The sequence below is a fragment of the Hesperophylax consimilis genome, chromosome 22 (genome assembly GCF_061612785.1).
Source record: "Hesperophylax consimilis isolate HC1 chromosome 22, BYU_Hcon_1.0, whole genome shotgun sequence".
NCBI lineage: Eukaryota > Metazoa > Arthropoda > Insecta > Trichoptera > Limnephilidae > Hesperophylax > Hesperophylax consimilis.
The window spans coordinates 9204403-9221213 of record NC_142857.1 but is presented as its reverse complement, the minus strand read 5'-3'; the positions used below and the strand labels follow the sequence as shown (position 1 = coordinate 9221213).

Below are 16811 nucleotides of genomic sequence, written 5' to 3'. Positions count from 1 at the left end.
GATTTCTGAAATATTTAATATCACATGCGCAATATACCCGTGTTGGTCTCATCAGCGTATCACGAAGTGTGTAGGTAGGTACTTACATTGTTTTCCGACATACAGGGTGTCCGGGGGTAAAGTGCACTAACTTCGGAAGATGATTCTACATGATGGTAGGAGTAAAAAATATGAATAACGTTTCCAAAATCCCAACTTTCTTTCCCACACAAAAAGACAAACCTACTAAACTTCCTTAGTGTGAGAAAAATATAATAAATAAATTCGCTGTGAGCTTGCCCAGAATGATTGTGGCAACGTTGTATTTGACCGGTATCCATTGAAACAGCATGTAAACAATCACAGACTGAGATTTTTATGTTTACAATATGCTACAGTATCGTATGTTATAAACCAAATTCAAAAAGATAACTTTTTAACGATGAAATTATTTAAATATTAATCTCTTAACTAACGTCATTGTTTTTGAATAATTTAACAAACTTCGAAATGGCCACTTTCCATGTGTATTTACATCATGTAACCCGTAAACCTAATGAATGTCTGCTCTTTTGTCGTGGGTGAAGCCAAGCATTGTCACAGTTAAAAGTAAGTCTTTGGAAAAAATACGCATTGAATAAAGTAGGTGTTCTTTTAAGTAGGTCTTAATTAATGCATGTTTTGATTAAAACAATCAAGTTTTTAATGTTAAACACTGCTAGACATATTAAATTATCAGAACCTTAGAGAATCAAATAAAAGTTATTGACGCGAATCACGGTGAGTGCTGAACATTAAAAAACGATTAAGCAACAGCGCAAAATGTTAATGCCAGTCCCACACAACACCACAGTCCCCCGCGGCCGACCAATTTTACGTTTTTAGCTGAAAGTACCCCTAAAAGTTGGCATTTCGAAAAAAGTAATTTTTTTTTACTTCCAACATCATGTAGAGTTACCTCCCGAAGTTAGTGCACTTTAACCCGGACACCTGTATAAGTAATTTCAGAGGTTGCTGCCGTCGACTATCTTTGGGCACCCACTATGGACAATTTCTTTGCTGAATACGTCAATTGACATATTTTTATGATAGATCATACTGATCGCGGATTTTGGAAGTTTTTTGAAACAGCGGGAATATTCTCGTCGTAGAGAAGGTTGCGAAAAAGAAGACTGTCTAAAGTCACTTGAAATACCTAATCGTTATATTTACAAGAGACTCACTTTCACTATTAATTTGTTTATGAGCTTTGCTGTGTTGTTATTTTATGGTGAAACGATATACCTTGCCCCCACCATTATTTTTCTTGAAGTTCTTGAAGATCTGAAGGGAAGGGTTATTTTTTGGAGGATGAAGCATTCGGAATTTTTTTTTCATTCACACGTTTAGCATTTGTGAAGTAATGTTGTATAATTTGTCGTTGATTCCTATTCCAAAAGAATTAAGTTGGACATTAAATTTCCAATTTTCTTGGAGTCTTGAAATCCATTCCCAAATCCATAAGTTACGTATTAAAATTCGTGAGTAAACAAGCGGTCATCTTTTAGATTTTATAAATTTATATCTGTGTCGTAAAATATATAACATATGGTCACCATTAAGATAGTCAGCAACCGTTTAAGGGTTATTTCTGAAGGGATTGAAAAATCGGATTATTTAAACCCAATATAATCTATTGTAAAGAAACTGCACAATAAATTATTCAATGTTCACTTATAAGTATAAATGATCACACAGCCTTGCTCTCGGTGGAAGCTTTAGCGAAAATAGTGATGGAAAATTATTGCACGATGTTCACCTGTTTGCCTCCCCTGTGCTCAGAAAATTTCGTTTAATACAATATTATGCCAGAAAATTGTGAAAACTAGTTTTATAAGACGTACAAATGTCCAATCAAGGTAATGAAATTTGAAGAATATTATATCATTTTTGACAGATTTCACGAAAAAGGTGAAATTTATAAATCGACAGATTGCCGGGTTGAGAGTGACACTCCTGACTTATATTTATATATTTTAAAGTATTTTTACGAGAATATGGATGCCATAAGGCGTCTTTTTGCTGCTATTAAAATACTGACAACTTACCAATATAAATACTAAGGAAGAAAAAAGAAGGTGCGACTTTATATTTATTTACATTTTCTTAATTTGTCAACATTTTAAATATTATGGTATTTTCACAATCAATACCGCGTTTCTGCGAGCATTTCCCTATTAGTCTTTATCCTGGCCTCAATTTTGATGTCTTCTTCATATTTGTTCACATAGGCTCCTTTAAAACCATACCTCAGGATGAAGAGGATAGGGAAAAACTTTGCCAACCCTAAGCCGATCCCTCCTTTCAGCAGACCAAGCACTTTACCAATTATGGTGCTGACGACGTTGTTGAACCAGAAAACCATCACGAATAAAACGAATCTATTATACAAGCCAAGAGTCATATAGTATTTGTCTCCTGTTACAAGAGGTTCTTCGTCTTTTCCAGGATAATCTGAATATCCAAGTCCTTTTTTGAAATTAATATTTCTCAATTGACTTTCTCTGATTTTGATTTCTTTTTTTTGTCTGATTTCCAGTGCTCCTTTCGGATTGTACTCGAACCCTTCAACTCCGAGAAGTCTGTAGTTAAAATAGCTCAAGGATGCTACTGTCAGGGTAGGATCTAAGAACCAAAGGCCTTGAAGGTAAGCAGATGTCATGTGGTAGAAGTATTCGGGAGGATTTTGAAGTAAAGGTTTGTAGATTCCTGTGATGATGGCTTCGGTTACAAGGAGTGTTTCGTCGAAAGATGGCCTGAATGTGTTGTACCTGCAATATCATAAAAGAGAACCATTACTACTTGAATTATTGAAACTTATCATTAACACCAAAGTTATCATGGTGCTACATCCTAAGGTGTTATTTTGCATCCCCTACAAATTTTCTTAATCTACAGTCCTCAGTTCTCCCGTTCCTACTTGCATATCTTTTTCCTCACAGTCAGTTCACCTTTTCCTTGGTCTACCTCTGCGATGTTTAAATATTAGCGGTATTATAAGCTTCTCGGCGCCTTAACAAGTGAGACCGCTCTAACTGCGCCCGCATTGGTCCGAAGTTGTGCATCTGGGTAACATTTACTAGGGTACCAACTTGGTCATAATTTTGGGGTACCGTCTTTATATTTATTTTTTAACAGATATTCATAAGATAATGACAATTAAAATAAAATAAATTAAATGTTAACCAAATACATTATATGATAAACCAATTAAGTTCTATGAATTATCAAAAAATAAAAACAAATAATTATACATAGGTCCTCATCGATATTTGGTCGATGCATATACATTAATGTAAACACAAAAGAAAAATACAACAAATAAACAACAAGAACAGTGAAAATAGTAAAAAAAATATCTAAAATGTTTGCATCAAGATTCGGACAGTTTCCCAACTGCTCCCAACCATCTGGAGCCAGTGATACTATGGCGTCCCCAATCGGGATATATTGTCAGGCTGAAGATAGTTGTGAGTGGAACGAGATGGGGAGAAGATTGTTGTTTCTTGACTCCAGTTCAAGCAACATTTCAATTCTGAATGGTGATCTTACACCAGGCGATTCTGAGAGTATCTTGCACTGTGGTCATCCTGCTTGCTAGTCAAGAGCCTTATCCCTCGACCACTTGGGCCCAAATTTTTATTATTTAAGAATGAATTTCCCTATTAAAATGTGAACTAAACCAAGCGAGCGGCATAGAGAGTCCAAAATAATTCTGGACAATCATCAGCATTGAAAACATTTTTCTATTCTACTTATTTATTGTTTTCCACTTCGGACAGAATCGAAGATAATATAAATTAACATTAATCTAAATATGACAATTTTGACGAACTTCTAATCCTGCGTAAAATGAAAAGATTAAAAGACATATTATATTACCTGTCTTCAATTCCTAGCATATGTCCAATCGTCCTCCAGAAGTGTGCAAAAGCTTCTAAGTCCTCCCGGTTATTATGCTCCATGCTTAGCAGATGCGGCCTGACCAGACCGACCCCTCCGAAGGCTGTCAGAGTTAAGACAAGGTCTCGTTGGGAGATGTGGCCATCTTTCCTTAGCTTCGAGACGTTGGACCATTTGATGTGGCGTTCTCTTACGGTGCTCAGGGACTTCCAAGAACTAAAAAATATATTAAATTATTATTAAAAAAAGGTCTGTGCATTCTCGATTTCAGGAGAGCAATGTAGATTAGTCCATTTAAAGAAGTGCATCAGGGTATAACCATCGCCATGTACACGGTTTCCGGAAGCTCGTGGTCCAAGCAGGAAACTGGCGAATCTACATCATATTTGAAGTCGATTTTGTGGTATAAATGAGGTAGTTAGAATTTTTGTAAAATTTAAAAAAAATCGGTGGCTAGGGTGTAAAATAAGCTGTTAAATGTTTTTTTAAATGTGCAATTATTTTTTCATCCCTTTATTTTTCTGAAAACAGAAAAATTATTATCACTGTTTAATCTGGATTCACCAGTTTCCCACTTTAATGAATTTCAATTTGAACCATAAATTTCTGGATACCGTGTATATGGTATTTATATGGTTTCATAATGTGGCTCCCCAAGTATCTGAGCTTTTTATCATCAAAGCCACACTGGAAACATAGGTTATTCAACGTGTTATAGAATCTTCAATTTTCAACTCCCTATAGGAGTTTGACTTCTAGGGTCTTTACCTGTCCTGTATCCTGTTTCGGATTTGAATCATTTTCATTTCTTTAAAATCGTGAGCTCTCTCTCTTCATTGTCCTGCTAGTTTACTATTTTTTTTCATAAATACGTAGTTTATCGCTGCCGCGCCTCAGATCGTCTCAGTTTCAGCGTGGTGCGTTCTATCGTGTTCTGGGTCAAAAGACACAATAAAGAAAGGTTTTATACTCACTCTGACCCCGGCACCAGATCTTCGTTGTACCAGGACTGGAAGTGCATGATGGTGGAGAGATAGCGCCTGTAGGCTGAGTACGGCGTGGAAGAACGATGAGTTTTCATGAGAATAGTAAGGGCGGAGGGTACAGCGAACACCGTGATAACTCCACATAAGGTGGAGGTGACTTGGCCCGCAAAGTTGCGCTTAATGTAGCTCTGGCCCCTGGAAATAACGTAAAATCATTTATTTTAAAGAATTACATAAATGTAGATGGCAAGAATTTATTGTAAATATTGCTTAATGCATATTTTAAATAATAAGTAATAATTTAATAATTATTTTATAAGAATATTATACTAATAAATCTGAACTAAATATGAAACAGAACAAGACACAGAAAATAAAAAAAAAGGTAACGGTCACAACTGGTAATCGAACCCTCGATCTTTGTCTTTGACCGTGACTACGCCTCTAACCTGTTTTGTTTTTTTAATTTCAGTATAAAATTAATGGTTTAAGACCCGCATTCGGAATTTTTAGTAACATAACTAACAGACATATGATGCCTGTGCTCTAAATATTGCAATCCTTTTGTTAAAAGGGGGAATCGATCAAATGGACCGCCCGTTTCTGCAGAGTCAAGATTTTTTTTTCAGGAATTTTGGGGATCAAAACCAGAGGTGGCTGTCAAATTCAACAGTGTTGCACACTTGCGATTTGTACAACGTCAGCAGTTGTGTACTGTACGTCAGGCATCTGAGAGGTTAACTTGACACCGGCTTCGATGGAGCCCCCGTGCCTGAGCTGGTCATTAAGAGTTACACCAAGCATATCAATGGAATGCTTGTTGGGAAGATTGTTTCCATTGGAGTAGACTAGGTTGTCACTTCGATCCCTTTTAGATATAATCAGAGATGATTGATTGAATCATTAAATTCGAATGGGTTATTCTTACCCCAAGAGGAAACCCTCTCGAGGTAACCGTCCATTAACTGCTTCAAAACCCTCCGAGTTGTTGGAGTTTGTGTATCCTTTCCGCCTTTCAAATAAAAAGCTATCGTGGAATGTACTTTCATCCGCGTAGCAATGAACTGGTGGACACAACAAGAAGTGCAACAAAAACTAAAACGGAGACAGAACGGATCCCTGTGAGACGCCAACATTTATTGAATGTGAACCTTTCCCTCAAAAACTTGGGAATCCACATACACGAGGATGCGGGAAGTCCGTAAGATGGCAGTTTGTTGACTCCTCGGTGCCAAACCCGGTCGAAGACCTTGGAAATGTCCAGTGTAACCGTTTGGGTCTCACCGTAAACCTTCCATGCACCTACCCCAAACATGCGTCTCATACGCTAGAAGATCACCGTACAATCAGTTCCGCCGGAATCCGTATTGACCGTCGTTAATTTTTTTTCGAGGAGTGTGAGCAGTTTGTCGTTGATCACACGTTCCATTACCGTGGATAGAATCGATGTGATCGCTATGGGGCGGTATATTTCGTGGTTTTATTTTTGAATTGTAAATTTTTGTCATTCGTCTTAAAATTATTCAATATCTCTTAGCAATTCTTCGCGTGGGCCTAACACTCCGAAGCTTTTTAACATTGCTTTAATAAATTATTGTATGAAGATATGTAATATGTCAACCAACGAATGAGCATACACTCAAATTACATGAATGTCTAAACAAATATCCGCAATGTTCTTGCCCGCATATAGTCCAAACTAAAACAATTAAATATCTTGGGATCGTAATTGGCGACAAATTTCATTGGGATGCACATTGCACACATCGAAGGAACCTCAAAAAAGCTAACAAAACTGATCTATTTCTTCAAAAAATTACGAAATATCTTGTCAACTACAGATCTAAAGAGAGTATATTATGCTCTATGCCACTCTCTACTGGAATATGGAATAATAGGATGGGGCTCAGCATCATCAAACCATCTTAAACAACTAAAGAAAACTCAAAATTGGATCATAAAGACCATATTAAAGCTCCTCGTAAGGACGCCAACTACTGATATTTTTAATCTGTTTGATGTTCCAAGTTTACAAAAAATCTATGCTAAAAATATTCTAGTTCATCACTTTAAAAATAAACCAGAGGTAAACCCCTCACACGATCATAAAACCAGAGCCAAGCAAACAGACATGCTAAATATTCCTAAATGTAATTCTACCTTTGGACAAAGAAACTCTGAATTTTTAGCAATAAAATTATATAATAAACTCCCTCTCAACATCAAACAAAGGAAAACGAAAAATAACTACATTAAGGACATCAAATCTTGGCTTAAGGATATATCGGAAGAAGAACTAGCTAATATATTTAAAACATCATCTTAGTTGCTGAAAACGTATACTAACATATATAGTCCCCCTCAGCACAGGATCTCCTAGTGAGGAGGACTTCAATGATCTGTTTTAATTTTATATACATATTTTATTTCATGTGCCATACAAAAATGTACCTAATTATTTAAAAAAGTAACTAAATAAAAAAATAAATAAAAAAAGATAGCTTCCAAGTACGTTACGTTGATTTCTTGATTGGGATTAACAGACCACTAAGAGCTTCATGGAACCAAATTACCTTGTAAACTTAGTTAACTTTACAAAAACGATGCAAATCATTGGATAAGTGCTTTTTACCTTTTGTACTTGTCCTTGTCATACCAGGAGGGCAACGTGTGCTCTAGCTCAGAGACGGTGCAAGAATCACATGGCACCTTGTGCGCCTCTCCGAAGACCAGCAACTTGATGTGGTCCTCGACCGGCAGTACTAAAAAAAAAAAAAAAAAATACGCATATTTAAAAACTAAGGACTCTAAAAATGTAGGACACTTGCGTGCTATGATCCATTGATGTATTTTGTGAAAACAGTATCAATATGATGGAAGTAGTTATTAATTTTCAATTTAACGAATATCTTTCACATCAACTAAACCAGGGGCTCGAGGTCTTTGTTGTTTTGCCTCGTAGACCGCTCGCCGCTGCAGAATGTTGATTTTTCCCAAACCTATTTATCAAATGTGTTTTTCACAGCAATAATTGGCCGAAGAAAAAAGTTACAAGGTAACGCATTAAAATATCTTCATTTAAGAGATAATTTATTCGTTTTGACGATTGTTTAATTTATCAAAATACTTGATTACATCGGTGTGGAAATTAAAATTTTCTTTTTGCAGGGGTCACATTTAGGTATTTCCAAATCAAAAGGAAAAAACATTAATTTTGGATAGGTTTTAAAAATAACATTTAAAAATACTTTAAAAGTTGTGATGTTTGTTTTACAAATACACCATGACTTAAAAGGTTAGAAATTAATAACTGGCAGATCGATTCAGAAATCTGAAAACGTTTACAAGTAGATCTCTGGATAATAATTGATCTTACTAATAACCCTGTTTAATTGTAAAAATTTTAAGACTGAACATTTCAAACACCCGCTTGTACCTAGATTACATGAAATTAGTAATAGGTACGCAGATGTAGCGGATCTGTTTAACTGCACAGAAGCTAGGCACAAAAAGGCTTTAATATCATATCTTTTAAATCAAGACCAATAAAATGTAAATCTACTCATACTTACGTAAAAAGTCAAATAAATATGTATATAAAATGAACTGCCTGGGGCAACTGAGTAAACTTGGGTCAATAAAAATATAATAGTCAATACGGTGAACCAATAGCTTGATTGGAACTTACCTACTTTCAACCAAAACCTGAAAACAAATGCACAGCATTATGCATTTAGCTATTGTAATATATTATATCATTGTATCCATACTATCATATATTTCAATCTAGTCTACATATAAGTTTTGCATGTACTTGTATATGCTATCGTTCCATTTTTATTAATGACGTAGTTTTTACTTGTCAAATGTTAAAAAATGACAGCTTCAAAAGTAACATCTACCGAAATAGCGAGCTATTCAAAATAACACCTCTTATTGGAAAATCCTGTATATATATTGTATTCTTTACATTAATTCCTTTTTGTTGTATTGCCTTCTTGTTCTCTGATCCATCTTTTATTTTTTTGTATCTGGGCCTCGATTCTCAACGAAGTCATTCCACTCGAACAATGAGGTGTCTCCTCGACCCAACTCGTTGTTCGAGTGGAATTACTATTGACGCTTGGGTAATGTACGAGTAAGTATTTACTTTCGATAAGACTCGCGAATAAGACTAAGTCGACCAATGTATGTACTTTCGAATCGATACCCTGAACTGCGGCATGATCGAAAATAAATTGCTGTTTAGTAAGATATTAGATATAAGATTTTTCATTCGAAACCAGTTTTGAAAATTGGGTGTTTTTATGTTGCATAATCCCGAGACTTCTACGTGACAACTGTCTTGTTTTCGAAAGAAAATTAACATGAATTAAAAATACTTCAACTTCCGCGCGTATTTTACAAAAGTATGTTTCATAAAATAGTTATTCGAAGTAGTTATTTAAACAACAAAGTGTATTGAACCTAGCGGGAATTTTGTTTCTATTGGTGACCACTTACCACAGTGAAATTATTTAATAAACATATCATTGATTTTAGATGGAAACGTCAATATTCTTTTAGCCCATTTTTTACCTTTAGTAGATTTTTTTTGACAAGGCAAACTATCAAAGTTTTAATTCAAAATGTTGGCTTCTGTTTGTAAATAAATGCGAAACTTTGTTTAAGAAAAAAGTACACCCCTTCTGAAGTATTTTTACTTAAAAGACCCAACATTACACCAACTTCACCCAGTAGGCCCTTAGGAAAATAATTTCCTTCGGGACCCACGTCATCTTTGTGAATGTTATTTGTAGGTTCTTTTTGAGGAGAGGAAGGAGTGAACATGGGTCTTAAAGAAACCCACGTTTTAGGAGGGAGGAAACATAGAGGCCGGCAAATCGTTCCATAGCCGAGCTGTTGAACTCAAAATCGAGTCGTAGAAGCGACCCGTTCTTATGTGACAAACATCAATTGTGTACCTTGCGCATTTGGCGTGTTTCCCGAATATGCACCGGTGTCGAAGGGATCAATGACGATAGTTCCTCGGAGCATCTTCCATTTTAATACCAATAGAACAAAGACAGCATATCTACCTGACGCCTGTGCTCAAAGGATTACAATCCGTTTGGAGCGGGGAATCTATCAAACGGACCGACCGCCCGTTTCTTGGTCTACTGGTTTTTCAAAGTTTTTGGGACTCCAGACCAGAGATGGCTATATATTTCTCATTGTGAACTTATTACTATTTTGTTTTAAGAACAATTACCATTTTAGAAACTAGATAAAATTATCTTTCAGATGTGTGTATTTGAAATAGGAATTGATATTTCTTAATAATAAAAAATATTATCAAACATGTAAAATGTTAACTTAAACTTAACTGTGAAACGAACATAATTTGAAAGAATTCGTTTTTTTTATAAAACACACTCATTTTTTGTAGGGAATTAGTACGAAAACTGTCACTTCATTTTTTATACCGTTTATGCAATAAAAAAAATATACCGCCAATTTGTAATCGTAAAAAAGTATAAATATTTAGACAAACTGAGAAAAAAAATAATCAAATCACATTCCTTTGTATTATAGAACAATTAGAAAAATACTATAATTCAAGGAAGACCCGGTCAGATCTGTCTTATCGGGTACAATGAGAGGGTCTTACAAGACTCAATGGCGTTTGATGTTTGTGGCTAGAAATGTCTTTCCGATACCTGAAGGGTTAACCAAGAGGGCATAATTAACAAAATAAATAATGTTAGGAAATAATATAACTTATTGGCTAATTATTCAATGACTATTGAAATAAATATATCTTCATGACATTCAGAGGTTCGTAGAAAGTGTTTTGATATGTTAATTTTACATATAGAATGATAAAATGTCAAACCTCAAAGTGGTACTTACTTTCTACGTAAACAAAAAAAAATATTACGATTTTTCACATTATTTGTTGACCGTGTCCAGTCAGACTTTGAGTTGGATGTTGAAACAGTATTCCACTTATTCTTCATAAACCTTCATGTTTTACTTTGCACTACACCATTAGGTACATACAATATAGTATTATATTAATACAGTTTCAAAATATGCATTATACTCGTATACTTGTTTGGTATTTGTATTTAAGGCGATGCACTACGTAGTGTAATATTTTAAATCGAGCCGCAATCAATAACACCCCTTAAGTAGATGGCGATTAGGTTTAAATTCCCGCTTAACACCATCCGCCTACTTCGATTTATGCAAGAAAAAAACATGGCCAAAAAGTGTTTTTTATTTTATTTTGTTGATGTTCAGGCATAAATATTTAATTTTTTTCCGATCATTTTATAAATAACTTAATTTGCCACATTATACAATAAAATCATAACCGAAAATGGGTTCGTAAGTAGGAGATTTCGAACTTTAAAGCAGTTTTCATAGGCCTTATACATTATTTTTTTCTGGGCTTATAAAAAGACTTATCTAAAAAATACTCGATTATTTCAAAGGCCAAGATGTATTCTACTCGCAGTATTAAATTGAAGCATCTGAATCATTTGTAGGCGACCAAATTTTCAAACCAAAAACACATGATTTTGCATTACAACGTAGTGCATCGCCTTAAAAAATATCTTAACTAATGCAACTTTTACGTTTCAATTTTTCACTACAATATTAAATTACATACCCATATAATATTACAGAGTGACTTTGAAATTAACATTTACGATTGCGTTTTCGTAAAACCCTTCAAGCCACCTTTTATTGGAATGGCTTCATACGGAATAGTCTCTAAGCCCCCGCAAACCCGATTTCTAGCGATAGAAGTATCTCGTTTACTATTTAAGTTTTTAAATTCCAAAAAAAAAGTTATTTTTTAAGATAATATCTTCACACTTGTTATGCTGAAAGGTTAATTTTATGAAATTCCCTAATAGAAAAAAAAAATCGCATACGTTTTGTTCTGTTATTTAATATGTTATAGGCATGAAAAAATTAACAGTGTATCTTTAAATGCAACTAAAACATTTGTCTAGAGATTTCAAACAAGTCGTGATTTATTAAATACTTTCACCGTTTTCGCCTAATTATTATATATTTTTAATGTTAGCGCGCTCCCCCTAACATCTTTAAAATTTATCATTCAACCCATCTTTGAACGCTTACTACGGGGCCTTAAGATATACAATACCGTAGTACATTATTTTGATGTATATCACAATCAAACGGTGTATTAGTTATCTCTACACACAGGGTGTCTGTAAACCATCAATACAAACGGAAAACTGGTGGATAAAAATTAAAAATTCAAAAAAATATTTATTGCACAAAAATACAGAGTACAAAGGTTATAGCTTATAGGTTATATATCCTATTTCTTCCAGCTAACCCTACAAATACACGTTATATTACATAACCCAACAATCACATGTTAACAAATGTATGAAAATAAAAAAAAATAAAAATAAAACAGAGGTATTTAATTTATGTAAGGTATTCATTTAAGGTGTAGTGACATTTGTTTAAAAGAAATGTTTTAGTGATGATTTAAATTTAAGTATGTCGGTTATTTGTTTGATGCTACATGGAAGGTTGTTATATACTTTAATGGCCATGTAGTGTGGTCCTTTTTGAATTATAGTTTTGTTTGCTTTTGGCATTAATAAGTTTTTTCTGAACCTTGTAGCGTGTTTATGTGTCGAGTTTTTTTGTGGGAACTTTTCTGGAGATGATCGAACTAACAGGCATAACTCCATTATATATATGTCCGCCACTGTCAGAAGTTTGAGATTTTTAAAAATTGGTCTACATGAATCCCGGTGATCAGATTTTGTAATTTTTCGTAGGCACCTCTTTTGGATGATAAAAACATATCACATAGAAACGCCAAAAAAAAATTGATCTTAGCATTAATTTTCTTTTTCTCTTTTAAAAAAGCTAAATAATTTTGGAGCCGGTCTTCGCTTCGACGTATTTTAAATAACTGATATGAACTCCCTAGCAACATTTTTTTAAAATAGACTTACTCGTAAACGTAAGATCAAATCAATAAAAGTCTTAACCCAAAATCAGTGGCGGTTTTCTCTAAAGTGTGTTTGTGCGGTGAACCCTCCCATTAAAAGAGGAGAAAATTTATAATAATATCAGCACATTATAAACAGCACGCTCTAAAAATTCCGCCTTTAGAATCCATGCGATCAAAAAACCCGTTAGAAGAGCAATCTGATACTTCGAGGGTTATAGAATCAGAACAAAATGCTTCATACAAAAAATCAAAACAACCCAATGGCCCTAACGTTGTTATCGCAAACCTAAGATAAATTAAGACAATCGTTGTGCGCCGCGAAGCATAATGTTTGTTGCCACGTGACCTTTAAAGATTGACGGCTGGCGCAGCCGGCCGGTATTTGCAAGTTAAATGATATTTACCATGTTATGTTTGGGTATTTAACTTTCTATAGTAGTTGCAGTAAATTTTTGTAAAGTGCTTTCTTATTCCTGCATTTCTCCAACCGTTTGCTTAGTGGCATTTGTAAATCTACTAGTAAAATGAACAGATTTAAATGTATCTACTATACTTATGTTTGCGTATTTAAAATAAAATATTTTTTTAGATATGACGCTTTGTTCCTTAGTTACTTTTACGAAAGTTTCATCAAATGCCATATAGTCTAAGTCACTAGCTATGCAATATTGTGTTCAGCTTTCTACGTATATAGCGACAACAACAGTAATTACATTTTGAATGAATATATCTTCGCTTGAATTTGTGAATCCCAAGTTGAAAATACCACAAACCGCCACTGCTCAAAATCGACTCTAAATGTGATGTGGTCTCTCTGTGTGTGGGCTCCTCATATTCCCACTTGTACTACGAGTTTCGAGACATCGTTTATAGTGGTTTAAGTCTTTGAGTCACACACACTCACATTTGAGATTTGATATCGCGCCGCCGGAAATCAAGGTCATAATTTATTTATCAACACACTGAATACTTCTAAATTCACGTAATATAATATTATGTAACTCTGGATTGTAAACATACTATAACTTATTGGATCATTACAATTAAATGTTCAATCTCAACAGATAGGTACACTCCTCGTGATCGTTATAAAGATAAAGTAAATCGTACACCTAATGCGTAAGATTAAAAAAAAGTACTGTTTCAGAATCTTAAAAATCACGTTGATGCCATTAAAAACTTTTTAGTATCAAAACATGATCCTTTGTTTCAATGTATTATTGGTTAGTGGTTTTATGCTCCGTATAAAATTAGAAATTGTTAACTCCGAGCTAATTATTTAAAAGAACGTTAATGACTACAGTTAAACTGCAATTGGGTGACCTTTGACCAGACGAGGAAAGCGGTTTTCTGATGTGGTTTAAAGAAATGAATTATATCTAACTAGCGGATGTGTACCCGGCGTTATCATTAAGAGATAGACATATTCTGTCACGGACTTTTTTGTAAGCCTTTTTAAGATATACAATTCCACTGTACATTATTTTGATGTATCTCATAAGGTTTCGCCAGGGTTAGCAATGTAATGTAAAACATCAACTTTTCACTCCTTTTTATAAATAAAATAAGCATGTTTTATATATATATAAACCTTCTAGAAGAAATTTCCTTAACGATATTAAAAACCCTAATAAAATCCGTTGCGTAGTTTAGAAGAACTAAGCATACAAACAGAAAGACACCGATAGTGACTTTGTTTGACACTATTTAGAGATGATAACAAACCACATAAACTGCTTGCGAATAATGAATTTCTTGACGAAAAATAGACTAAAAATGGTTGAAAACGGTTATTTTTAAAAATAAATTAAGAAGATTTAGCGTACATGATACAAAAAAACATATCATTACTTCAGTTTTAACCAAATATGTAGATTTAAAAGAGTTCATGCATCAACACAAATAATCATTAATCAATTTATTGTTCTAACACAAAATAACTTCTTCAATAATTACAATTTCTCTTTATGGCGTCATTTTAATTTACATATAATAAATCACTTAAGCACCAATATTTAATCAAAAAGGTCGACATGTTTGAAATCCGACGGTTTTTTTGCCAGGATAAACGTATAACGAAAATTAACAAATTTATAATTAGACAAACAAGTACAGATAAATAAGTACTTATCGACAAAAATATCACAATGAAAGGTGATTAATTAGGTATTAATATTGTTTTAAGTGTATAAAATTATCAAAAATAGGTAATTATTGCATTTATGCAAAAATTATAAAGTAACACATTTATGTATACATCAAAAACCTATATAGATTTACACAACTGTTTTCGATAATCAATTCTTTTATTGACAGCGGTCAAAAACCGTTAACGTTTTAAGATTTTATCGTAAATAATAAAGTAATAGTAAAGAACAACAACTAAAAAAGTAAATAATCGAAAATAGTTAGGACGGGTTGTTTTACAACAATTGAACAATTCATCAAATTTCAAAGTTGATTTTCCAGTTCTGAGAAGGTACTATTCGAGTTAATATATCCAATATCTAAATATTCACTAACGATTTGCCATAGTAAAATTGCAGGAAAAAAAATTGTTTATGAACAATTCGAGCTGACCAGACAGTTTATGTAAAGAATTAACGAGAAAACTTGTAGTAAACAAAACAACTGTACCTATATGAAAAATTCATCAATTTATTCATCAAAAGCAGTAAATGAATGTCATCAATCTTTAACAATAATGAACATAGATAGTACAAAACCAATAACAGAATAAACAAACAAACTAACTGTACATTATGTAAATTGACAACAGTTTATTTATGAAAACAAACATCCTAAAACTGTTTTTACTCACTTGTTGAGCTCCTGTCAGACATTTCACGAAGTACTGACGTAGCGTATCCAACGTGGTCACTATCCAAATAAGTCTGCAATCAACAGGCAACTAGATACATATAATATTATTTTGACGGACAAGTTACACGTCCGAGACAAGATTACGTGCCGCACCGTGAAATTAACTGGTATAAATTTTTCAGTGGGCGCGTATCAACGAACTTAATTATTTAAATGCGAAAATAATTTTTCTCTGTAGTAAAAAAAATATTGCGTTGTGTGTTTTTTTTCTTCAGTTGAATGAATTGAGTTGAATTTGAGAGCCCGTCTCATGTTGGATACAACATTGAGAGCTGAAGATACTTGCGCTAACCTACATATTTCAGACACAAACAGTATGTTGTACTAATTGTTTGATAACAGAGTTCACAGCTATGTACATGGACCATAGACTAAATACATCAATGACATGGACGCTTCGAGGTCTGGGAGATATTTCTTGTTAGTCTTATGAAAATATAGGGCTTACAGAAATGGCTTAAATTTTTATGCTAAAGAACGCTCGTACACAATAATAAATGGTGGCAATTAATAATAACTGCGCTTTTTCTTTTGATTTCTTCCATTTATCCTCAGTTCAATTTACCAAATACATATTAGAAAAAAATAAATCACAAGGGTAATTACGAACTCCTTACCAACTGCTGTGTGTAAGATATTAAAGTTTTTTTTAGTATGTTTAGTCAAATAAATAATGTTCATTTAAATAAAATATGTTACAATGTACATAGTAATAATTAATAATATCACCTAACGTTATACAGGGAGTACGGGAAGTGCACTAATTCATGTATTATATACAGGGTGTCCGGAAACTCGTAGTACAAGCGGGAAACTGGTGAATCTACATCACATTTGGAGTCGATTTTGTAGTATATTTTTTTTTTATTTGAGCTTTCGTTATCGAGTAAATCGAGTTTGAAGTTGATTTTTTTTTTTTTTTTGTTTTTTTAATCAAATTCTTATAAATTATTACTGAAGATCAAAGTACCCAACTAATTAAAACTATTTGAAAGTAAAACAAATGAAGAAACTCGGATTTGAAG

The 16811-nt window shown here is 33.6% G+C and overlaps 2 protein-coding genes across 2 annotated transcripts in view; one reads left to right on the top strand and one right to left on the bottom strand.

The window, feature by feature from the left end:
• The window catches only part of LOC149412806 (very long chain fatty acid elongase AAEL008004-like), a 99980-nt gene that overhangs the window by 40088 nt on the left and 43081 nt on the right, over positions 1 to 16811 (top strand). The window lies entirely within an intron of this gene.
• Positions 1988 to 16096, bottom strand: LOC149412808 (uncharacterized). Its single transcript, XM_089645436.1, has 5 exons — positions 15725 to 16096; positions 7540 to 7669; positions 4896 to 5102; positions 3901 to 4137; positions 1988 to 2789 (listed from the first exon to the last, which is right to left on the bottom strand). The coding sequence occupies exons 1-5, from the start codon at positions 15744 to 15746 to the stop codon at positions 2165 to 2167; spliced, it is 1221 nt and encodes a 406-aa protein (XP_089501562.1). The 5' UTR covers positions 15747 to 16096; the 3' UTR covers positions 1988 to 2164.